Genomic DNA, 25,702 nt, shown 5'->3' with positions numbered 1-25,702 from the left:
TGTATGGCCCTAATGTTGACGACCCCTCTAACACAGCTTCTTCACATCACTGTCTGCTCACTCTGGTTCCAAACTTATAGTAGGAGGGGACTTTAATTTAGTATTTAACCCAGAGTTGGACAGGCTAAGCAAAGCTGTGAGCAACAGGAACTGGCAATCAGTACAGACCTTAAAACAGTACATGGATGACTTCGGTCTCTGTGACACATGGCTCTTCATCCTACATCCGGGGAATATACCTTTTTCTCGCCAGTTCACCACTCTCACTCCCGTAAAGATTATATTTTAGTAAATAACTCAAGTCTTACAAGATGTCTCTGACACCAATATTCGCTCTATCACAATTAGTGATCATGCACCAATGTCCATTTCATTGATTAAGACAGTCACACCATCAACCAGGAATTGGAGGTTTAATACATCATTACTCAATAATCAAGACTTCATCAGTTATGTCAGGGGAGAATGAACAACCTTTATAGAAATCAACAATACACCGGGAACCTCACCTTGTGTTCTTTGGGAGACTGGGAAGGCAGTTATGTGTGGTAGAATAATTTTATATTCATCGCACAAGAAAAAAAGGACATGCTACTTGAATTAGAATTAGAGAAAAAAATAAAATCTCTAGAGATTAAATATGCTGCCTCTCCAACCAATTATAGAATCCTAGAAGACCTAATGAATCTAAAGCTGAAATTTAATAATATAATTGATTGCAAAACTCAGTTTCAGATAGATCAATTACGCTGGGAGAACTGACCATGCTAACAAATGTGGTAAGTTTCTAGCTAACCAATTAAAAAATAATAGAGAAACAAATCATCCATTCAATAACCAATAATCAAGGGAATATTACTCGTGATCCCCGTGAAATAAATGATACCTTTAAAACTTTTACCAAGAGTAATATACGTCCCAAATAGATCCATCCACCTCAGCCATAGAGGAGTTTCTGAATAAACTAGAACTGCCAAAGCTAAAGGAAGAACAATCCACAACTCTAGACTCATTGTTATCTTTGGCAGAACTACATGAAGCTCTGCAGGAGATGCCCAATAAAAAAGCTCCAGGACCAGATGGATTCCCAACTGAATTTTATAAAGAGTTCTGGTCCATGTTGGCACCCAGCTTTTACAAAATGGTAGCTGAAATTAAACAACAGCATTCATTACCCACAAATATGAATTCTGCCTTCATAAGCCTGCTCCAAAAACCAGGAGAAGACCCTACACTCCCATCAAGTTATAGACCAATTTCCCTAATAAATATAGATCTAAAAATAGTGTGTAAAGCACTTGCTAGAAGATTAGAAAAAATCACTCCATATATAATTCACTCTGACCAAACAGGCTTCATTAAAGGTAGAAAGTCATCAAACAATATGAACAGATTAATCAACTTAATTGATTATGTCACCACCCATAAACTAGAGTCAGCCATCATCTCCTTAGATGCAGAAAAGCTTTCGATAGAGTAAACTGGAAGTTTCTTTTAGCCACTCTGCACAAATTCAGCATTGGGAAATCATTCATAGACTGGATCCAAATATTATACAGCTCAGCAAATGCCGCAGTCAGAACAAACAACCAGATCTCACCAAGGTTTAATCTGCATAGAGGGACAAGACAGGGCTGCCCACTTTCCCCATCACTATTTGCAATATTTATTGAACCTCTAGCCGCAGCAATAAGACAGCATGAAGGAATTACTGGAATATCGACCAAATCAGTAAATCATAAATTAAGTTTATATGCTGACGATGTGTTACTGTTTCTCCTGGAGCCACACACGTCTCTTACTACAACTATCAGCATCATAGATAAATTTTCAGGACTTTCAGCATAGTCTATTAACTGGACCAAATCTATAGTGCTACCACTTAACCTTAAGGTGACTAAGATCTCTTCTACCACACTCCATTCAGGGAACTTTAAATACTTTGGCATTGAATTGTCATCTAGGCTATCAGAGCTTATTGATCTAAACTACAATCCATTATTAAAACAAATAGAAGCCAACCTCAAAATATGGCAGTCCTTACCCATTTCACTTATGGGAAGAATTGCCACCATAAAAATGATGATCCTGCCAAAAATTAATTACATATTCTCAATGATTCCAACTCAGCCAGCCCAGGCGTGGTTTAAGACATTAGACTCCTACATCTTAGTTTCTGTGGAAAACCAAGCCACCACGAATTAGTTTAAAAACTCTTCAAAAATCCAGACGCTGCGGCGGCCTAGAACTACCTAACTTCCACCACTATTTTCTTGCCAATAGACTGAACCATGTCCACAAGTGGATAAAACCCATGCCAGCAGACTCCTCCTGGATAGACATTGAACAAACATTTTGTGGAAATATTAAAGTTGCAGATCTGCCCTTTATCAGCACCAAAATCAAACATCATAGTTGTTACCATAGTATTAGCATAAAAGTATCTCTGACAGCATTTTCTTAAAATTAATGGGTCTTCGCTTACTCTTTGCCAAAACACACCTCTCTGGAACAATCCAGACATCATACAAAACAAAAAGGCAATACACTTTCCAACTTGGCATATCAAAGGGATAACACATCTGAAACATGTTTTCACAAGAGACAAGTTTACCTCTTTTGAAGAATTAGGTAAACTATGAAATCACTAGTGCCAATTTCTTAGAATACTCCCATCCACATGCAACCACCACCAGTAATAGAGTGATTTATTGATATATCAGGGAAAAGAACAGTATCCAAAATCTATATCTTAATTTTCAATGTAGATCAGACAGTGAGCCTTCCGATCTCTAAATGGGAAGCTGATCTCAACATCACCACTAATTACACGTTATAATAATATATATATATATAATATATGTTCCAATTTATTCAGAATGAAAACAAATACAAATTTACAACTAATACAATATCAAATTCCTCATAGAACTCACTATACAGGACAAAGGATGTTCCAAATGGGTCTCACAAACTCAAATATTTGCCCTCACTGTACAGATAACACAGCAGATAGATTCCTACATGCATTCTGGTCATGTTCACCTGTGCAGCAATTTTGGCAAAGAGTATGTGAACACCTGTCAACCCAGTTAAGCTGTCCAATCCCAGCGGCCCCTGCACTTTGTCTTCTAGGAGATCTAAGTGGGCTTGATCTAGAGACAAACTCATCACACACACTTCTTTCTGCCCTCTGTGTCGCAAAGAAAATCAAATAAATAAATTAAGCATTACTCAGTACCTGAACAGCTTGTTAGATTACACCACCTTAGACACATTGTCTGCTTCATCAAATCAATGACCAGAACTATACTCTGATTGATTCCATTTCCAGGTAAGGATGCGTGGAGCTCGGGTGCTGCATCATGTCTGGCACAGTGGTGGTGGGGGTGACTGGTGGTTGGGGGTGCGTGCCTACCTAAGGAACCGGGACAACGGGACTGGTGGATTCTGGACTGGCCGCATGGGTCCCCTGCGGCGGGGGTGTGGTGGCTGCTGAGACCGGCGGTCCTGTGCCGGAGTAGGGCCATTTTGAAGGTTGGCGTGTGCCTGTCACCGGGGAGTGGAGGCGGGCCTCCCTGCCAGTGTGTGGGGGGCAGGCCTGGGGGTGGAGACCTGGGTGACCTGTGTCCGGGGGAGTCCCTCTGGGGGTGCCTGACTGCGCCCCCAGAGTCTGCCTGCCATAGCAGTCCGACGTCCTCTGGTAACTGCTCCGGCCTGTTGGGGGGGGTTGGCGGACTACTCGGGCTCCGACCTTCATTGAGCCCTGGGCGGGGGTTGGCCCTCAATGCACAACCGCAGAGTATGTGTGTAGGTTTGAGTGTAGCACTACACGGGGCGAGCACTTGAGCGAGAGAATGGGTAAGTGTGAAAAGAGGGTGAGGATGGCTCTGGCTGTGCTGCGTGTGGCGCCTGGGCAGTAGTACTGCGGTCCCTGGGTCTCGGCTGTCTCTTCCTGGCTGGGGGTTGTGGGGGGCGGTGGGATGGGTAGCAGAGCCAGTCGGGAACCTGGCTCTGCGGACCCTGGTGCTCTGCTTCCCAACTACATTTCTCCACATTCATCCACTTAGGTCTGCAAGGGACGTCCTGCAGATGGAGGGACTGGGGCTACCGGGAAGTGGTTCCGTCCCTCCCAAGTGGGATGCTCTGCAGTTTTAATTGCAGTAGACGGAGCCTTCACATTGATGGCTCTGTCTGCTGGACCCCTCAGAGAATTGGCGATCTCCCAAAGTTCCTCATACTTAGCCACATACACAAACATTTAGGGCGGGGGTGCAGGGTTCTGGGGTGCCTTTTCCGCTGCCCTCTGCTTCTCCTGGGTTGGGGGAGTTGGGCGGGGCTCGGGAGGAGCTGAGGTCCCTGCCTGGGTCCACATGGACGGCAGGCCGGAGACCTACCCTCCCCACGAATGTGATCAAGCGAATGGTGTGGGTGCGAGAATGTATCTGAGAGTGCATTGGTTCACGTATGATTGACTAGTGAGAGTGTGTATGGTGTATGTGTTGTGAGAGAGTTTATGGTGTATGTGTGTCGATGTGATGATGTGTGTTGTACGTGTGGGTGGGTGTATGCGCCTGTGTTTGTGTGAGTTTGTATGCGTGTAGGGGTGGTGGACTGGGGGGTAGGCCCCACTCTGGGCGCGGTGGCATCTCCTAGCGGGTTCCCTATGGACCGTGGGTCCTCGGGCTCCACTCTTTCAGGCCGACCCTCCCACCAGGGGGAGTGTTTGCCCCTGGTTCTCATGGGGCGGACAGCATTGACCCACGTTGGCCCACTCTGACCCCGGGTGCTGTCTCTGTGGCTGCTGCAGCTCTGCCTGGGGGGCTCTGTGTGGGCGGCTTGGGTCGCAACACCTGCCCTCCTGGAACTGAAGGTGTGTGGGCTCCCTGGCTGCTAGGATTCTCTCCTCTGCTTGTTGGATGGGCGTAGTGGCCGAGCTCCTCCATCACCCTTCCACAATTGTTCATGCACCAACGTCTGCCTCACCCTTTGGGTGAACAATGTTAAGCTACAGCTTTACTAACCTTTAGTGGGACACTCAACACCTGAGCTGATAAACAGGCTTTCCAAATCCAACTGTAAGTATTACTGATACTTATCACTACCAATATCAATAATGTGTGAATATGGAAATTGTGGTGTTGTATGTCATGACTTTTATTAAGTAGTATGGGATATGTATAACAATGCATATGTGTATGTAAATGATATGTATATGTTTGTATTAGTATGTGCACATACCTTAACATTATTATTGGTATTAGTATTAATCTCAAAGGTAAACCACAGTACAAGAGTTGTTTAGTTATGAATGTGTCAGCCTATGGTACATCCCTGCTTTACTTTGCACCGATTGTTTGCACCCTGCACACACACCCCACAGCAAAAACTCAACCTGTCCACCAACACAGCAACATCACACATATTTGGGATTAGCTAAATAAACCATTAAATAAACCATAAATCAAGAAGAGTATGTATATTTTATATCTACTCCTTATTTGTTAAAGCAAAGCTGTCCATCACAATATGGCATTCAGTGTAAGATATGCTGCTTGCTAAACTGCTGGACAGAACAAAAAAAAAGAAAACAAGTATAGGCACAGTTCTGAGAACAGGACATAGATCTGATAATGCCAGTTCTACACTGTTTGCTAGGGCATACAGACAAACAGACAGACAAACAATAGTGTGTCTAAACAGTCAACTAAAAAGTTGGGAAAACTTGAAAAGTTGACTTCATGTCAGAGTTGAATGTTGAACTTACTTTTTTAAATCATAGATATACATCGGTAGCTCACGCTGCCACAGCTGCCAAACTACCTTCTGGAGGTTTATCAGTTACTGGCTGTATTAGGTTGAATTGGACAAATGTACCTAGTGAAATTCTTGAATTCTCATTCTATATATTCGTCCATATTCACTTGGATGTAGTGTGTGTCAGTCTGACTGCTTCAGGAGCTGAAAAAGAGCATTTGAATCTTCTAATTAAGCTTAGATGAACATAACAACAGAGAGCCTCTTTTCAGACAGAACGACCAATTAGACTGGTTTCACACCACCCCCTGCACCCCTGCAGTGCTGTCTCCTGATGTGATGTAAACAGATACATTTGTGAACTACTTAAACACAACTTAAACACTTAAACAGAAGATTCTTCACACAACTTCCCACCAACAGTTTTTTTAAACAAACCGTTTTTGTTAGTTGGTGGTTTAATATAAGAAAGTTTTATATCCTGGCGGCACGGTGGTGCGGTGGGTAGCTATATAGTAGATAGTAGCTGTATAGTAGTAGGTAGGCTATATAAATAAACTAAATAACTTATGAATATAGCTTTACTACCCTTTTACTTGACATTAGCTCAGAGCCAAATTACTTATCAATATGTCTGAATGATTCTCTGGAGCAATCACTGATTTATACCATCATACAACTCAATACTTTGTATTCCATTGTAGGGTGCATGATCATTTTGTAAAACAGTCTGTTGGTGTTAAGTAATAAGACAATATCTAGGGTTAACCACTGGAGAAGGCAGCACAGGTTACCTGCTTGACATCCTGCTGGACATGGGCTCCAGTCGCTATACGGGGTCACAATGCAGTCTCTCTTGCATGGCATCAAGCAGGGCCTGACTGTGTCTGGGCGCACACTCTCTGGACACCTGAAAAGGGAATGACATGCTAATTGACACACAAAGAACAAAAACTATTAGGTGTAAAATGTTGTACCTGCTGGAATGCTGGAAGCATTCACTGTATTGTTTTTCTAATCTTTATTATAGTTATTGTTCTTCCGTTTGCATCTAACTAGTCTAACTAGTAGAAATTACAATTTCAAAAGCAGGTTTAACACGAACAATACCAGAAAAATACATACCGTATATTATATGATTGCATAAAATACTCACTGACATCATGGACAGTAATATAGCCCCAAAGCACACCACAATGTCATTTTAACTTTTGAGTTTTATTTAGCTTGTCCACTGGATGGACTAGTAGAACCTTGACTTTTTGCTCCGCTGAAACTACTGGTAACATATTCTCCCAATCTGCTGTGGTTTGCGCCTCAGTCCACCAGATCTGTCCTACAGTAGGTTTGGGTTTTAGCTCTCTAAGAGTGTTGTCTTAGTTGTTTGTCTTTGTGGACATGTGTGTACATGTGAAAACACTTTCTGAATCTGTTTTTCAGCGTGTGTCCTCAGGATCCTCCTCGTCAGTCATTCAGTTCATTTCTAGTCTGTCTTGTCCTGTTCAGTGAATTCCCAAACAGTCGGTTTTTCTGTGTGTTTTTAGTCAGTCAACATAAACTCTGGTCACCTTTGAAATAAATATTGTTTTTTATTAAGCCCAATCTAAAAACCTAACCATGGCACAGAGAGGTTCTGTCACAGTTTCTGGTCCTGCTCCTTGTTTTATTTTGGAGTCCGTCCTGTTGGTAATGTTCTGGGTCTACTTCCGCTATGATTTTGAAAGCACTTCCTGTTAATGTCACGTCACAGCTGTTCCCTGCCATTTACCGGTCATTATCCACACCTGCAGCTCATCAGTAATCAGTCACCTAGGATTTAAGCACCACCTCTCACCCCAGTACCTTGCCAGATTGTTAGTTTGTGTTTGCGTGCATTCACCATCATCCAGCGTTTTTGTTCTTGTCCCGACCCGTGTTTTCGATCTTGTTTTGCCTACCGTTACCGAGCCTTGCCTGATCCCTGCCTGCATCGTCTGCTGAACCTGTCTGTTAATTACCCTGCCTGTTTCATGACTACGATTCTGCCTCGTCCTGAACGGTACTGCTATTTCTGCCAACACGGTTAACGAACCCTGTCTGTCCACGGAACTGAGCCTGCCTGAACCCTTGCATTGAACCTTTCTGCTTACACGTGTATGACCCTGCCTGACTCTGACTCTGCATTTCCGGAATAAATCCCTTTTGTAACATCCAAAACTTCTTTGAGCCGTGCATGTGGGTCCGCCATCTATGATGTTCTGACAGGTTCTACTTCTGTAGAATGGAAGGCAGAGCTTTTAGCTACCAAGCTTCTCTGTAGAACCAGCATTTCAGGTCCTAGAAGCAGACACCTTCTCTACTTTAACACCAGTCTTCCTTCCTCTGTGGTAAAGCTGTTAGTTGGAGATTATAGTTGGTCTTACTTTTTTGGAGGAACTTGGCCCACATTGACTCGGACACAGATGACCTTGCGGGTTTGCATGCCCACAGAACAGGCTGCTGTGTCAATCTGTGTTTGGATGATGGACATGTTGGTAGCTGAAACTGTTGAGTCCTCTATGCACTGCCCCCATGGGGTGGTTTGCCAGTGGTACACAGTGCAGGGGTGGTCATTGCATCTCCTTGCTTCCTGCAGGGCACTGACATTTGGACATAGGACTCCACCTAAACAAAAAAGAAAACAGCACAGTACAGCATTAATATTTTATTATACTAAATATAAAAAGATAAATGTGGACTAATAGTATACTTTGAAAATGTATTGGGTAGCAGCCTATTGGTTATAAATGGTACATTCATTTTGCATGTTTTGTTTCTGTTGGCATCAGATATTAACATAACTAATCATTTCCATGACGTTACATGCATTTCATTTATTGGATAAAATCATTATTTGAAGCTTTGGGAATGAGAAGAATTCACCACATACAGATATACGTTGTCAATGTTTGTCAGCACTAGCAGTGGCTGTTGGTGAACACTACCTAAGTCTGAGATTTAAAAATCTCTTGTTTCTTATTCAGCCTTGTTTTTTTGTTGTCTTACCTTCACCTGCGTTATAGGCAAGGATGGTACGAGTTCTTGTCTGTTTGCCCTCTGTGGTTTTTCCAGAGCAGGTGTGAGAGCAAAGAGACCAGGGTGTCCACAGACTCAGGGCACAATCCTTTGGGCAAGGCACCTCACAAATGGCAGGCATGGGCAGAATGGCATCACGGCAGAGTTGCCTCTGCACATATACTCCTAAACATAGTGTAACAAAGCACAGACATTTAACAAAATAAAACAATAATATAATAAAAGCTCAGAGCTGCTGTTGAAGATTCGTGGGACATACAGGTAAAACTCAAAAAATTTGAATATCTTGTTAAAGTTCATTTATTTCACTAATGCAACTTAAACGTTGAAACTCATATGAAATATGTAATGTAATTCAACATTAGTTTCATCTATATTTTTTGCTTCACTATATATAGCACATAGAGGGTTAGTTTGGGATTGAGCTGGTGAATCATTGTGTAAGAAGGTCATCTGAGAAGACAGTTGTGATTTGTTCTCACATGGGTGGATCTGCTGTAATGTTGCTTTATTGACGCAGTTCTAACAGCTGTCCGCAATCTTACCCCTATCTATCTAGTCCACCTGTCAGTGAAAAATCATTTAAGAAAGTCTCTGTGTAAGGAACAACGGCCACCAGTGAATTCGATAACTTCTGAAACCCCAGCAGACAGGGATCATTTATCATGATGACCAGATCAACGAGAAATCAATCAGCAGAACATCTGAGGTAGGTTGCATAGGTGGTGCTGGGGTAATACAAGCCTTCCATGGGATGGGCTCTTGGCTTGCATTTTGGGTTTTGTATGCTCCACTGCATCCATACATACTGTTAACCAATCAAGGAATGGGTGCATATTCCTATAGAAATTGTAATATAATGTTTAATATGCAGGCATATAAAATCCTGAGCCATTGAGTTCCTGGGTTGTCTTGTGAGGGATGTCTGTTTCATTTTTCTGAACTATCCACTTTAATTACATTGAAAAAATTTGACAGGACACACCTTGTGGTTGGGTCTTTCTTTTTGGGTCTTATTTTCAATTCTGTTAGTTTTAACCCATCAAAGGCTAAGGAGTGTTTGGGGGATGAGGGGTGTATTTGTTTTAATTTGGTCTATAAGAAGCCCCACAGCATTAGTGTCCTTAGTTATAGTCTGTGGGTCTGTGGGTGTGCTGTAGATGTGTTAATTTTGAAAAGAAAACAGTAAATAAACAGATATCTTACTCAAATATCAGTTATTTTAATTGTTGAAGGTCTGTTTAGTTTCATTCTTCACATGTCTGCTCACCGTCACTATTGACACACTGCACTCGAGGAATCTGGGTACCTGGACCGCACTCCTTCTCGTTATCAGGGACACACTCCTCCAGTTGAAGCACCAACCAGTCATAACAGCTGGGGTCTTCACATGGTATTGCTTCCAACAAGTGAGGGCAGGTCTCTGTCCAGTCCACTGAGTCATTGATGAGGTTCCTCCTTCTCAGTTTAAAGCCTGAGGAAGGACATAAGATGTTATTTTATGATGAAGACAAACCATTCTGACTTTAGCTCCCCTGATCTGTTGAGCGAAAACATGTTGCAATTTAATAATATCTAATGTGCAACCAGAACACTTTAGGGTTCAGCTGACATCATCACATAAAAAGATAAAGCTAACATCACCTCTGAGAAAGGGTGAACAAGTACTGCAGGTGCCAAGCATTACATAGTCCACAGTATACAGAGTCTGATATTGAGCACTTAGCTTTCACCCATCTGAACACACCATTAACAGGAAAAAGCCCCGCTCAATAACTATCAGATATCTGACATACAAATATAAAGCAGAGATCTTTCCGAGCATGGGAAAGAGAAAGGTCTTTTGGAAAGTAAGATTATTTCATTTTGATCCCACAGCAGCCCTGTAAAACATTGAAAGCAGAAAGATTAGTTTACAGAAGCAAGAGAAGATAAGAGATGGGTCTGACAGGGTTCCAGACAACCTCAGAAATTAGTGAATGCCTCATTAACAACCTCAATGCTGTGGTAGGCTTGCTAGAGATGACATCTATCATCTTACACTTATCCTTCATTTAATATAAATGAAGCAACAAGATGCTTTGTTGCTTGTTGTTGTGCTCTCTCTCTCTCTCTCTCTCTCTGACTCTCTCTCTCTCTCTCTCTGCTGATCAATAGCCACCCACTGGGGTTAATTTGAAGGTGTCTTCCATTAAAGGAGCTTTTCCTCTGCATTGGTCCTAGTTCATCGCTTAGTGTGTAATTGCTTAGGTTTTCTATTAGTATTTGTGTATTCTGTTAGGGTGTTGATTAGGCTCCTAACAAATAAACTCCTCCTTGAACCGCCGCTTTATTATGGTGGAGGAGTTTGTGTGCCTGAATGACCCCAGGAGCTATGTTGTCGGGGGCTAAATGCCCCTGGTAGGGTCTCCCAAGGCAAACAGGTCCTGGGTGATGGGTCAGACTAAAAGTGGTTCACAAACCCCCCTGTCAAAGGAAAACCAGCAAGGACCGAGACGTCGGCCGGTATGGAGCAGCCGGGGCCCCACCCTGGAGCCATATTCTCACAGGGCTCGGCCAGGCACACCCCGAAGGAGCGATGTGGGACCGTCCTCAGGTCGACCCACCATCCGCAGGAAGCTCCCCAGCTTAGCCGCCATGGACGGGATGGTCCCTTCCCTGCGCTTTCAGGTGGGGGATAGGTTACTCGCTGTCGTTTGTGCTTACGGGCCAAACAGTAGTGTGGAGAACTAGACTTTGACCTTCTTGTGGTCTCTGGAGGGAGTGTTGCAAAGCGCTCCAACTGAGGACCCCTTCATTTTTCTGGGAGATTTCAATGCTCATGTGGGCAATGACAGTGATACCTGGAGAGGTGTACTTGGGAGGAACGGCCTCCCTGATCTGAACTCGAATGTTCGAACATAAGGGTGTACATCGGTGCACATGGCACCAGGACAGCGTAGGCCAGAGGTCGATGATAGACTTTGTAGTTGTTTCACCTGACCTTCGGCCATATGTTTTGGACACTCGGGTGAAGAGAGGGGCTGAGCTGTCAACTGATCACCACCTGGTGGTGAGTAGGATCCGCTGGCAGGGAAGGAGGCTGGAATGACTTGGCAGGCCCAAAAATATCGTGAGGGTCTGTTGGGAATGTCTGGCTGAACCTTTTGTCAGACGGACCTTTAACTCACACCTCCGGGAGAGCTTCGATCAGATTCCGAGGGAGGTTGGAGACATAGAGTCTGAGTGGACCATTGTCAACGCAGCCATTCGGAGATGTAGACGCAGGGTCTCCGGTGCCTGTCGTGGTGGTAATCCCCAAACCAGGTGGTGGATGCCGGAGGTAATGGACGTCATCAAGCTGAAGAAGGAGTGCTATCAGGTCTGGTTGACCTGTGGTGCTAATGGGTACCGGCAGGCCAAGCGTGCTGCAGCTCGTGCCGTTGCGGAGGCAAAAACCAGGGCCTGAGAGGAGTTCAGGGAGGTCATGGAGGAGGACTAATGTTTGGCCTCAATGAGATTCTGGCAAATCGTTCGGCGCCTCAGATAGGGGAAACAGTCCTTCACCAACTCTGTTTTCAGTGGAGGTGGGGAGCTGTTGACCTCGAATGGGGATGTTATTGGACGGTGGAAGGAGGACATGACTTCTGATGAGGAAGCAGAGGCAGGGGACTCAGAGGTGGACTTGCCCATTACCCAGGCTGAGGTCACCGAGGTAGTTTGTAAGCCCCTCAGTGGCAGGTCAGCGGTGGTGGATGAGATTCGTCCTGAGTGCCTCAAGTCTCTGGGTGTTGTGGGGCTGTCTTGGCTGACACGCCTCTGCAACATCACGTCGACGAGGGGAACAGTTCCTTTGGACTGGACAATGAAGGTGGTGATTGTCCCTCTTCAAAAAAAGGGGGACAGGAGAGTGTGTTCCAACCATAGGGGGATCACACTTCTCAGCCTCCCAGGGAAAGTCTATGCCAGGGTACTGGAGAGGAGAATTCGGTCGATAGTCGAACCTCGGATACAGGAGGAACAATGTGGTTTTCGGCCTGGTCGTGGAACGCTGGACCAGCTTCATACCCTCAGCAGGGTGCTTGAGGGTTTGTGGGAGTTTGCCTGTTTTGTCTCTGTCTCTGTTTGGTCTCTGTACAACCAGAGCAGGAGCTTGGTTCGCATTGCCAGCAGTAAGTTGTTCCCGGTGCATGTTGGACTTTGGCAGGGCTGCCCTTTGTCAACGGTTCTGTTCAATATTTTTATTGACAGAATTTCTAGGCGCAGCCAGGGGCTGGAGGGGGTCTGGTTTGGGGACCACAGGATAGCATCTCTGCTTTTTGCAGATGATGTTGTCCTGTTGGCTTCATCAGGCCAGGACCTCCAGCTTGCACTGGGGCAGTTTGCAGCTAAGTGTGAAGCGGCTGGGATGAGAATCAGTTCATCCAAATCTGAGGCCATGGTTCTCAACCAGAAAAAGAGCTGGAGGAAGTGTCCGGGGAGAGGGAAGTCTGGAACTCTCTGCTCAGACTACTGCCCCCGCGATCTAGCCCCAGATAACCGGTTGAAAATGGATTTAGTGACTGTTTTTGTTCATTTCCGGTTTTACTTTGTTACTACTTCCTGTTCAGTACCCATGATAATCAGATCCAGCTTTATTTCTGGTCCTTGTTGAACTCACCAGTGCCTCATCAGTAATCAACCACTTTGTATTTAAGCACCACCTCTTGCCATAGCCATTTGCCAGATTGTCTGCATTTTTATAGCCAGCACTCCAGCATTACCTTCAAATCTGCAGCCGGCTCATTGGCGTGTCCACCGGCTACATACGCCGACGGGGGCCATGGTTACTCGGCTGACAGAATTACACCAGAGGTTGGACCGGATTGAAGGACTGACAATTGACATCTCAGCTCGTTCGGATGATTTGCATCAGAGGATCACCCGGATCGGGGGTAGCACTGTCGCCTCACAGCAAGAAGGTTCTGGGTTCGATTCCCGGAGGCGGCCCTGGTGCCTTTCTGTGTGGAGTTTGCACGTTCTCTCCGGGTTCTCCCACAGTCCAAAGAGGGTCCTCCCACAGTCCAAAGACGTGCATTAGGTTGCCCGTAGGTGTGAGTGTGTGAGTGAATGGTTGTCTTGTGTTGCCCTGCAATGGACTGGCGACCTGTCCAGGGTGTACCCTGCCAGCTGGGATAGGCTCCAGCACCCCCGTGACCCCGCACTAGGGAGTAAGCGGTTAAGATGGATGGATCACCCGGATTGCAGGACTGACTAATAAGATCTCAGCCCGCTCAAGGGACTTGGTTACTATGGTGACAGCCTTGTCTGTCAGGCTTGAGGAGATGTCATGGGTGACCCACAAGAGGCGATGAAGCCCTGAGTTCTGACCGATTGGAGTATTGATCTAGACAAATTAGTCAATCGTCATGGATTGTTAAAATGTATCAGAATTGGCTGTGTATTACTCTGTCCCTTTTCCCTCACCCCTCCCTTCCCGGGTCCAATCTAGCTCACCAGCTGTGCCTCTATTTATCCTCGTTCCCTTATTGTGGACTTATTGTGTCTCCCTTCAAGGACAACTGTTGGACTGACCTGTAAACATCTTGGTCGGCCTCGGTCATACTTCTATAAACAACACTTCACTACACTGATGCAGATACAACCCCCTCCCACCCCACCTTACAGTCTCACTGTCTGCTCTGCGGCCTTATCTATCTGTCCTGATGAACCCAAGAAAAAATTCCAGCAAGGTTTCCACTTGTACTGTGTGCCACAGTATGTGCGTGTGTTTATTGTTTGTACTGCAATTTGCTTCCACTGTCAGACTAGCGCCGGTCAAGCTGGCTGGATGGGAATTTCCCCGCTGTGGGACTAATAAAGGCATTCTATTCTAGTCTAGATACCGTGTATGATCCAGCCTTGTGACCTCGTCTTGCTTTTTGTCCAGTCTCTGATAAATACCTTGTTGTGTTTTTGACCGTTGCCTGTCCTCGACCTCGTTTTGCCTGCACCTTGTCAGATTCTGTTTTGCCTATACTGTGTATGACCTTCGCCTGCCTGACTTCGAGCCATTAAATCATCAGTTTTTTTCAGCATCAGCTCACGCTGTGCATTTGGGTCCTTCTTCCCAGAGTTGTTGACAGAACATACACCAAGCAACAGCAACACAACAATTGACAGATTTTAAGAAGCACCGCTCCCTTTTATAATTTTTAAAACTGTATTTGTTTTCTAGATCCACGTAAACTTTCTTGGGTGGAATGGTAATACTCTAACATACCAGCATCACACACAGTGTGATGCTGGTATGTTAGAGGACAGAAGATGTCATTCTTACAGTAAATCTTACCTTTCTTGTCTGTCTGATCTTCACAGTTTCCGTAAGTGCAAGGACCCCAGGAGCTCCATGAAGACACTTCACATTTTACAGGACAGCTGATATGGCACAGCTGGGTGGTGTTGGGGGGGGGGCCAAGACAAAGCTCATTGTCAACTGGTCGCAATACTATGGAAATAGAGACAGTATCAGTGACAAACTGAGGGAATGATGGAAAAATCTAATCATGAAACAGGAAGACAGAAGGACAAAAAACACACTCAGAGCCACAATATATCCAAAGCAGGTGCTACTGGTTTTGTGTGTTATAGCCCTGAAAATGCAATTGAATGCCACATGCTTATTCAAATGCTCCAGGATTTTTCACAAAATTTCACAAAACAAGAGGTGGGGTACACCTTGGTCATGCTGCCTCACAAAAACAGACAAAGCCTTGCGCTCTATTGGGCAATTTAGTGTCACCAGTTAATTGTGTTGTGTATGCATGCCCTATACCCCTGCATATAAAGTTGTAGAAAATTAGTAAATGGGTGGTATTCATCTCGGTGTACATGTAAGAGAAGAGTATAGAGACCTACAGTACATGTTAGAAAGTTACCATCTTTCTTTCCAAGTGAACTTAGGTTGCCTGGTGAGTCAGTGCTGATTTGGGCACAGTAGATCTCACGGGTTTGAATCCCACCTCCACACAACCCTGTCTGGTTTCCACGCCGACGGTTCTGTTGGCTCAGTAGTGCTTCTACCCTACATTCTGTCCATTCAGTGGTTTTCCATATGTAACTGGACAGATTTTGAAACAAAAGGGTTAGTATAATATAGTAATAAATTCATATGGTCTTTGCTTGAAAATAACCTGTTCAAAGGATAATTGTTCTAATAGAGTCAATATTAACTTCAACGGTGAGCCAGCGAGAAGCTGTCACAATTGTCTTATAACTGTTAGTTTTGTATGTATGGTGTTATCAAAACCGAGGACCCTCATGTTGCTAGGGTGTCAGACTTTGTTATGAAGTATAGAACTGATTAATGACAAATACTAAGACACTGACAGATGAAGATTTGCGCTGTTTACAATAATAACCAAGAATAAATGAAGCAGCTGCTCAGGTTAGAGAAGCATCATGTATCACAAAAAAGCAGACAAACATGGAAACAACATGGTTGTACCCTGGCTTCCTATACATTTGTAGAACAACAGTGATTATAAATTAAAATGGATATTTTTTATTATACGCCATGGACACCAAAGTTTAAAAGATAAACACAGAGAAAGAAAGAAGAAAACTCACTTTGGCAAGTGGTACAGTAGATCATTTATTCATAATTATGGTATTATGTGGCTAATTGATTGTAAATTTCATTTGAAGACATATGGGTTAAATTAATGACCATGGTTTAGTGTCTAAATAAAGAAAGAAGAAAGGCTATGTTTCCTTGTTGCTATGATATAGTCATTAGGTCACACAACCATGTTGCATGGATGATAAATTACAGTATTAATTGCTTAGTCCAGTGGTTATCTAGTGAGTACTTGAAAGTTAACAGCACATACACACATCAGACCCAAATGTTAGAAGAGAAGAAATCTCTGATTGACTGTATTGTATGTCATCCAATGAGCTCCTCTGGCTTTGAAATACAACCTTGCATTTTAATATATCCCTACCATTTCAAATGTTTACCATTTAAATTTACAACAACAGATCTTAAAGCAGCTGAAAAAAACTCCAGACAGAGACAGTATCTCAGCAGCAATGACTCAGTGAATTTGATAATTAAGTATTTATAATACTTTGATCTAATTAAGACAAAATGCCAGAAATTTGATCACATTTGCATATTTGTCATTTTATGAGTAAATGGAAAAGAATTATTATTTGTGAAGGTACTACTACCTTCATGACAATGTATCCATTAACTTTCACACATGTACTGTACTGTGTACAGCCAGGTCTTTGCAGCTTGGTGCACTCGTACTTACGCCTTGCAGGGTGCCACTCCAGCTCCCTGAGGAATGCAAGGCTCTGTCTCTTCCAGCTCTGGACATTTTTCTCCTCCATCAGTTGGGAAATGATTCACTTTTCTGGAGCGGGTCCGTTCACCTTTGGGCCTGTTGGCTTCATAGCAATCCTTGGAGCAAGCTGACCATTCAGACCATTCAGTCACATCACAGTCTTTAGTCATCACACAAGCCTGGAATGTCACTGGCAATGTTTCATGAGAGCACAGGCTGTAAAAGAAAAAAACAAAAAACACTACCTTTAAAAAAACTTGTTAAAAGAATATAGAAAATTTAGTTTTGTTAGACACTAGTTTATTTGTGGTTCAACAGTTTAAAACTGTTTGAACACAACACTAAACCTGCCTAGAATAAGATCTAAAACCTATTCACTTAGCTGGTGATGCTAACAAATCTATATTAAATTTCCAAAAATTGCTCAGTATATAAAACACTACAGCCATGTGTAGTGGATTCATAAGAGTAGTCAGGCCCCACACTGTCCAAATATAAGCAAAGGTTTACCCTGTTTTGTGCTGTGGGTTAATGTAAATAAAAACGTTGGACTTACAGTTTTTTGGAATTAATGAACATGCAGAAGAAGATAAGGACAATAGAAATGTGCAAGCTCTGATGTTGATCTGAAAATTCTGACTTTTTCTTTTTCATTCCTCTTTCTTAAGGTTTTCTTAAAAGGCGGTTCCAACCAATGGCCTCATTAGTGCAATCCTCACCTTCATTTCCAAGTCCAGAACCATTTTAGAGTCTGCAAGGATCAATTTAGCAGTTCAGATTTTTTAACTTTGAGACTGAAAGGCAATGCATTAAGGGGGCTCCTTGACTCTGATCAGCAGCCTATTGTCTTTAGAGTCCCTTGGCTCCAGAAACACAACCCCATGTCCATGTCCCCATGTCAAGGGTAAAATGATAAGCTGGGGGATATGCTTCCTGCCATAAGACAGCTAAATCCATGTCTGCTCTTCAGGATTCTAAATACACTGAGCTTTCTAAAGTCCCACAAATATACTATGACTAGTGTTATGTTCACCACGGCCAAAGCTACTTCTTTGCTGCCTCACAGACCGTATGATTGTTGTATGGACCTCATACCAGGCACTGCTGTCACTGTCTGGCCCTGAATGGCAGTAGATGGGACACCTACACCAGGGATTCCCTCACAGATGGAATCACTTGACCATATACTGTATGTCCTGGCCAGAGCAAGGGTACAACCATGGATAATATAAACTTCAGGACATTATGAATACCTAGTCATGCATTTCAGTCAATGTCAATGATGTGTTGGGAAATATGTTTCAGTTTTGTCTTTGTGTACCTAGATGATATCCTCTTGTGCTCCCAATCTGAGACAGAGCATATACAGCATGAGCTCGGCTGCTACAGAATCATCTTTTCTTTAAAATGTAAGTTTTATGAAAAATGTTAATTTTAGGTTTTGTTTTAGCCCCAGAAAAGATGACTATGGGCCGAGGGAAAGTCACAGCGGCCCATTGGCCCATGCCCTTGACACATGAGCTCCAGATGTCCCTGCGCTGAAGGTTCATCCAAGGCTCCATCCCCTTCCCTCTGCACCAGCTCACCTTGGACGAACACCATTTCACCTCTAGGGGCATAATCCTCACCAACAACAACTGCTTTTATAGAATGGTTTATCTCAATTCATGGCACTCAAGTACTTTCTCCAGCAGAAACAGCTCAAGCCATGGTTCACAGCATCTCAACAATGCCCACAACAGTCTTTCACCATAGGTCTGTGTGCACTTCAAGTTGTTTATGGCTATGCTGGTGTTGCCACGTGCTGCCCGAGAAAGTTTTGTAAGATCCCGAGATAGTTTTGGGAGATCCCGAGAAACTTTTGCTATATGTGGACAGAGGAGCTACAAAGTAGGAGGACCGCTGGACGGATGGTGGCGGAGTTGAGCGAAAGCAGATGTGGAGAGCAGTGCGCAAACGGTGGAGTGAGAAAAACAAGACTTTGAATTTTTAGCGAATTTTTAGGTGGAGGCAAAACTGTGGGATATACAGTACAGTAGATCAAATCTCCATACAGCAACAAGTGGTCGGCAAAGTTACCGATTTTCGTGGGAAAACCACCTGTGGAGGGGCTGAGTCATGGCAAATAGTAGTGGGGGAACATCAAAGGAAGAGGAGATTGATTTGTCAACAGTGGCTAGCAGTAGGAGAGAAGTGGGAAGGAAAAAACATAACCACGGATTAAGGGTAAATAAAGGGAAAAGAGGGATAAAGGAAGAAAAAGAAAAAAGAGAAGGATGGAAAAAAACTCTGAAGGGGTTTAAGATTATAATAAATTCAAGAAGGGTGTCACGGTCTGGACTTTTGTTTTCCATTTCCTGTGTTTATATTGACATTTCCTGTTTTGGTTCCTCCGGGTTTTTAGTTCTCGCTTTACTTTTCTGATCACATGCTCCGTCAGCTGTTTCTGTTTAGTAATTACGCTCAAGCACTCACCTGTTCCGTTTGCCATATTGTTTGTTCATTCATCCGTTCAACTCTCCAGCGCTCGTAACAAGTAAGTCCTGTCGTGTACCAGTCGTGGATCGTGTTCTGACCTAGCCTTCCCTGTCCCCTGTCTGTACCGTTGCCTTTATCGTGTTGACCTGTGTACTGACTTTGCCTGCCTGACCACAAGCCTGATTAAACTCTCTCTTACCTGAGTCCATGTGAGCTGTGTGTGTGGGTCTTTCCCTGTGAACTCTGACAATCTGGCCACACTCGGACCCAGCCAGCCGTAATCAGACAAATGTTTTTCTTTTTCTTTTGCTTGTTTTTTTTCACCATGCCGTTCACCTGGCCGGGATTACCGGAGGACCTCCGTTGGTGCTTCACGAAGCTCGTGAAGGAATAGCATGAAATGAAGGGATTGTGTTTAATAAATGCTTTAGTTTTTCACAGTTTTATGCAATCTTTTTGTTCAACCCATGGAATTAAAGCTGAGAGTCTGCACTTCAATGGCATCTGAGTTGTTTCATTTAAAATTCACTGTGGTAATGTACAGAAACAAAATTAGAAGAAATGTGTCTCTGTCCAAATATTTATGGTCCTGACTGTATATAAACATCAAATGCATGCTATGCGCTGCGGTGTTTCTATAGGGATAATGTGTTTCTCGGGATCTCGCAAAACTATCTCGGGATCAATGTCCTTTCGGGGGGGCTCCGTATCAAAGCACTTTAACACTGCATCACATTTAGCCATTCACACATCTGTTGCAGAGCTGCTATGCATCTTAAGCTGACATTACGGGGGCACTTTGGTGGTTCAGTGTCTTACTCAAGGACACTTTGGATCATAACGAGAGGGAGCCAGGAACCGATCCGACAATGTTTGGTTGGTAGCTGTACCACTTGAGCCACTGTCCTTTTATCCCCGTCATGATATAACTTTTCTAAGCATTTAAGCATCAACTAGGACAAACCTCTGTAGTGTTTCTTCACATAAAATGGAAGAGTCAGAGGTATTTAAGTTGATATGATATTTTACATTGTATTCAAATGCTTAATCAAATGGTTAATTAGGTGGTAAATTCTGGTGGTGAGATTTCAATTGGCACTGCTCCATCAGTACCAACATCACAATTAAAACGTACAATCACTATTATGGCCTAATCACTGGGACTGCACCGGAGATAAAAGGTGTCACTCAGCTTTTTTTCAGGATGTTAAATAGTCAGATGAAGTCTCCAATTGCTGTAGAGGGATGTAACATGTACAACATGAGGGAAACCAAAAACGCTTTTCCAAAATATTGAAAATACTCAGTGAACTGTGTAGCAACACATTACTATGTCATGCACATTCTTTAGGTGGTGGTCAGATAAACATAAGGAAACGCTTTATAGTTACACTTACTTGAGAGCTCCAATGGTCCCACTCTTGTGGACACAGGTCACTTCTCTGGTCTGGTAGCCAACCTGCAGGTCCCAGAACTTCCCCCCAGGACGGTTCTGACGGTTCCTATTCCTTTTTTTCTTCATACGTTCTCTTGTTTCGGGATCCTTTGCCTTTCCCTTGTACATGTCCCTCTCCTGTGCCTGCTTTGTCATTTTCTCTACTTTTTTCTTGTGTTTGGCCTTTTTCTGTTGTCTACCTGCACCTGCTTGTTGAGGCGGTCTGTCTGGTTTTATATTTGCTTTTCTTAATTTTCTGTTGGAACCTTTTGTTCCTTTTTTCTTTTGGACATTTTCTCTGGAAATTTGATCACCCTCTTTGGACCTGCTGCCTCCTTTTTGTTGCTTGTCACTATGTCTGGTCAGTTTGTCCCCTAGTTTTGACACTTTATCACTTTCACCTAACTGTTCAAAAGGGTCTTTGCTGTGCTTCTCAGCACCTCTGGATATGTTTTTTCCCTCTCTAGGTGGTTTGTCATCCCCTTTAGAGGTTTTATTGCCTTCTCTAGATATGTTGTAATTTTCTCTGTGATTGTCAGCCTGTCTAGTTTGCCTTGGTAAAAGGACAGAGCAGGGCCCCCATGGTCCCACTCTGAGGCTGTAGAGGCTCTCTTTTCCTTTGCAAGGTTCTGCCTGGCATGTCTGAAACTCTGTCAGGTTTGGACAGCCTGCCCCACCAAACAATGGTGGAGCTAGAATTATGCGAATTCTATTCTGTAAGCCTGTCCCACAAGTTTTAGAGCATGAAGTCCATGAGCTGAACTCAGAAACCACACAATCCCAAGGACACGGAATAAGACAGGCCTGCTCTAGGCGTGGTTTAGGTTCAAAGTACTCACAGATTGCATCTTCTGCCAGCTCACCATTTGCTTTCTGGACACAGCCAACCTCACGTGTCTGAATGCCCTCCGTTCCCCGGGAGCACACGGTGGGGCGCTGCATTCCAGCACTGCGTACTGACACTGGGACACACTGGTTCCATGCACCCAACTGCCAATCATACAGATCTTTGTGCCAATCGCATATTCTGAAGCATTTCTGCTGGTTGCCTGGTCGTTCTGTCTGATTGCAGTTGGTATGTAAGGTGGTCCAGCCTTCTGAATGGGTGCACCACACAGCCCGGCTCTGACTGCCTCCAGGACCACACTCACTGCCCATACAACGACCCCATGGACCTACAAAAAATCAACACCAACAAGACACAAAGGGTCGAAATGACATTTATCATTTTTGTTGAGGAAACAAAGACTCTAAATACAATTTCAAATGTTAAACAGTCACAACAATTTAGACAATTAATTTGCATGTTTTCATTGTTATAGAACAGAAGAACTAAGAGCCCCAGCAATTAGGACATTCTCGCTTTCCAGGTAGAAATTTGGTTACGAAGAATAGGGGTAGCAGTGCCTCAAGAAGTAGAGCTGTCATCCACCAGTCACAGCATCTGTGAATTGATTCTTGGCTCCTCCTACTGAGTACCAACCACCATATGTGCAGGGTGAACAGGAATTAATATTCAGACCCTTAAATTATTCACTGACCTAGAAGCCACCGATCTGGTACGAGCTTTAAATCTGATCCCAGCTGTTCTTCAAAATGAATGGATCATGCGTTAAACCAGGCACCTCAACACAATGTTTCTTACTGCAGCTCCATTTGGGGTTGACCGATTATTTGTACATTAATGAAGTAAAAATGTTTCTGTTGACATGTGTCAAGTCATCCTGTGACTGTGCTTCTATGTCAAGTCAATGAGTCTAATTACATCAGGTAAACTGGCTCTCTATGCAAATTGCGCTTTAATGTTGCCCTTATCAACCGCATTGTATGGGAACTTGATGCTTTGCTGACATACGAGTGATTGCGTCCCACACAGCTGACATAGCTAGGCTCAGGGTCCACTGGCATATTTCCGACCAGTCTGCAGCTCTCTCTGGATGCCCCTATGGCTGGAACCCTATGGTCAGCCACTGGATGTGGCTCCAAGAACAGACCCCTCTAACAGATCCTCTAACAGATCATCTGAAAGGGCTATCGAATATATGATTGTACCGTTTTGCTCATAATTTTATATCTTGTAATCTAATTGCACAACTAGTGTTTTTCTCCGGTGTGACTAACCATCATTTTCATGTAATTAGCAGTTTAAACAACTGAGTTCAAACTGGCAACCAAAATGTCACAAGCAAATCAAACCATGTGAAAACCTAGAAAACCTGCCATTGTTGTCTAACAGCGCGGTCACATGACAAATGAACAAACGAGCGATTTGTAAGGATCCAAATGAACGGATCACAAAAGAACTGTTGTGCTTGTTGCTCACTACAAAGCCTGAGCTGCAAACAATTGATTTAATCAAAAGTATTGATTTACAAACACACTTTACATTATATAACACGACACACATCTACAAGAATCAAAGACCACTATTTAATTATGATTCCTTGAATAAAAAATTTATGTCAGGCGTCAGGTGACAAATAAATGAACTTCAGATATTTCAGATATTACTTCAGATATTCATTTCCTTATTTATCAGTCCACACAAAAGAACGAAAAGAACAATCTGTAAGGATCCGTATGATTGAATCACGGACGAACTGGAGTGCTTTCCAGCCTGAGCGGCCTGGCTGTCACATGACAATGGTACAAATCCCTGAGGACGAACGTTCAATTGAGTGAGTCGTGAATGAATCATTTTTGTTTCCTGTCCTGCTGACTGAGCTTAAGCCTCTACTGCCATGTGGCAAGAGAAGGTACTGCATGAAAATGAATGAAAAACACAGGCAGGCAGACAGACAAGCATTCACATACACGCACACCTACGGGCAATCTAGAGTGACCAATGAACCTAATACATGTTTTTTTGCACCATGGAGAGAACCCATGTGAACAAGGGGAGGACATGCAAACTCCACACAGAAAGGCAGGCCCCCAGGAATTGGACTCCTTCTCACTGTGAGGCAACAGTGCTACCCACTGCACCATTGTGCTGCCCGCATGGAGGGATGGAATGGAACTTAGTTTTATCACCATCAGGTGTATATCATATTTGGTTGTTTGTGTCCAGTGTATGTTCATCTGTTTTTAGCAATAGGCTTGTATGCTGCTGTAGGTCCATCAGTGATTTTTCAGATTTGTCAGTTCTTACTGTGTCACGCCTCTTCTGGTTGTGCTTCCTTGACCTTTAGCTCTGGTTTGTATTCTCGGGTTAGTCAGTTAGTTTGTAGATTAGTGACTTTGTTTGAAAGCAATTTGTTAGTTTCTTCAAATTGACAATTGTTGCATAGCAATAATTTACATTTTTTAGTAAATTAGTAAATGGGGATAAAGAATCTGAGGTAATGCTCCTTCCTACACTGGGGGTGAATTAGTGCCCCCAGCTGCTGAAAGAAGTGGATGACAGGAATTGTCCAAAATGGATGTCATCTTGGCCAATATGCTCCTCTCACCGACCTCCTCCACAGAGTCCAGTGGACAGCCCAGGACAGAGCTAGCCTTTCTGACCAGCTTGGTCAGTCTTGTGTCCTGGTTTGCGCTGCCAGCTCCCCAGCAGACCACAGCACAGTGAATAACAGAGGCTACCACAGAGTCATTGAAGGTCATACACACTCCAAATAGGCCTCAGTCTTCTCAGCAGGTGGAGGCGACTTTGGTCGTTCTCATACAGGGTATCACTGTTGTTAGTCCAGTCCAGTTTGTGGTTTAGGTGAATACCCAGCTGTATGGTATTGAAGGCACTGAAGAAGTCAAGGAACATGACCCTTACAGCGGTTCCAGCAGCCTCCAGGTGAGACAGCGCCCGGTGAAGCAGGGAGATGCCAGTGTCATCCACCCTGATATTTGGCCTGTAGGTAAACTGCAGCAGGTCCACTGCCTCAGCCACCAGAGTCAAGGTGGCTGAGGACTAGGTCTAGGCTACTGGGGCCTCATGTACAAAAGCTTGTATAGATTTCCTACTAAACTTGGCATTATTTTGAATCCAGAAAACTGCGTAAGTACAGATGTATCAATCGCTCAGTACAAATCTATGCATGTTTCCTTCATACCAATCAACGTAGAACTGAGCGCAGGTGATTGATTAGAAGACTTCTCCCGTGACACGCCTCCATATAATTATGTTAATTTATTTAAATACGGTCTGCGTCTGCGCAGTTTGCCGGACGGGACCGTGTGTGCAGGTGTTTACTGCTGAAGGTTCACATCAGGTAAACCTGCTCTCGTTGCAAACCGTGCTTTAATGTTGCCCCAATCAACCGTTGTATGGAAAGTTGATGCCTTACTGACATACTCTACCAGATTCTAATCGATCATCTAACAGATCCTAACAGTTTCCCAGTTTCACCTCTTCATGTCGCTAATGGTCCAATAGCTGTTGAAAAGTATTTACGCCAACCAGCGAACCGTAGATTTGCGTACGTTTCTACTTTACGTAGTTTTTGATACATCTCACCTTAGACGTAGATTAAATCTTACACCTGGTTTTCATGCAACGTACCTTCGTACATGAGGACCCAGGTCTTTAGTGGTTCCTTAGCATGTGTAGTGTTAGAAACCAGGACCACACAGGAGGTCTTGCAAAGAACATGGACTATGTCTAGGCTTAGGTTAAAGATGTGAGTGACCACTTTACAGAGCTGGTCAGCACGGCCCTTGGGGCTGATGC

At 43.8% G+C, this 25,702-nt stretch overlaps 1 protein-coding gene and 1 long non-coding RNA gene across 2 annotated transcripts in view; one reads left to right on the top strand and one right to left on the bottom strand.

Moving 5' to 3' along the window:
• thsd7aa (thrombospondin, type I, domain containing 7Aa) overlaps positions 1-25,702 on the bottom strand; it is a 63,453-nt gene that overhangs the window by 34,333 nt on the left and 3,418 nt on the right. Inside the window, exons 2-9 of the mRNA XM_029166320.3 lie at positions 20,999-22,211; positions 17,091-17,339; positions 15,708-15,889; positions 15,122-15,277; positions 10,082-10,285; positions 8,782-8,976; positions 8,160-8,400; positions 6,552-6,667 (exon numbers count right to left, since the gene is read on the bottom strand). Of these exons, the coding sequence (XP_029022153.1) occupies positions 6,552-6,667; positions 8,160-8,400; positions 8,782-8,976; positions 10,082-10,285; positions 15,122-15,277; positions 15,708-15,889; positions 17,091-17,339; positions 20,999-22,211 (2,556 nt within the window). The remainder of the gene's footprint in view (positions 1-6,551; positions 6,668-8,159; positions 8,401-8,781; positions 8,977-10,081; positions 10,286-15,121; positions 15,278-15,707; positions 15,890-17,090; positions 17,340-20,998; positions 22,212-25,702) is intronic.
• Positions 15,251-20,099, top strand: LOC129604805 (uncharacterized). Its single transcript, XR_008696049.1, has 2 exons — positions 15,251-15,395; positions 18,574-20,099. It is a non-coding gene; the product is annotated as an uncharacterized LOC129604805 (long non-coding RNA).

This window comes from Betta splendens, chromosome 11, assembly GCF_900634795.4.
Source record: "Betta splendens chromosome 11, fBetSpl5.4, whole genome shotgun sequence".
NCBI lineage: Eukaryota > Metazoa > Chordata > Actinopteri > Anabantiformes > Osphronemidae > Betta > Betta splendens.
The sequence above is the reverse complement of the archived record's forward strand: the minus strand, read 5'-3'. Positions and strand labels throughout refer to the sequence as shown.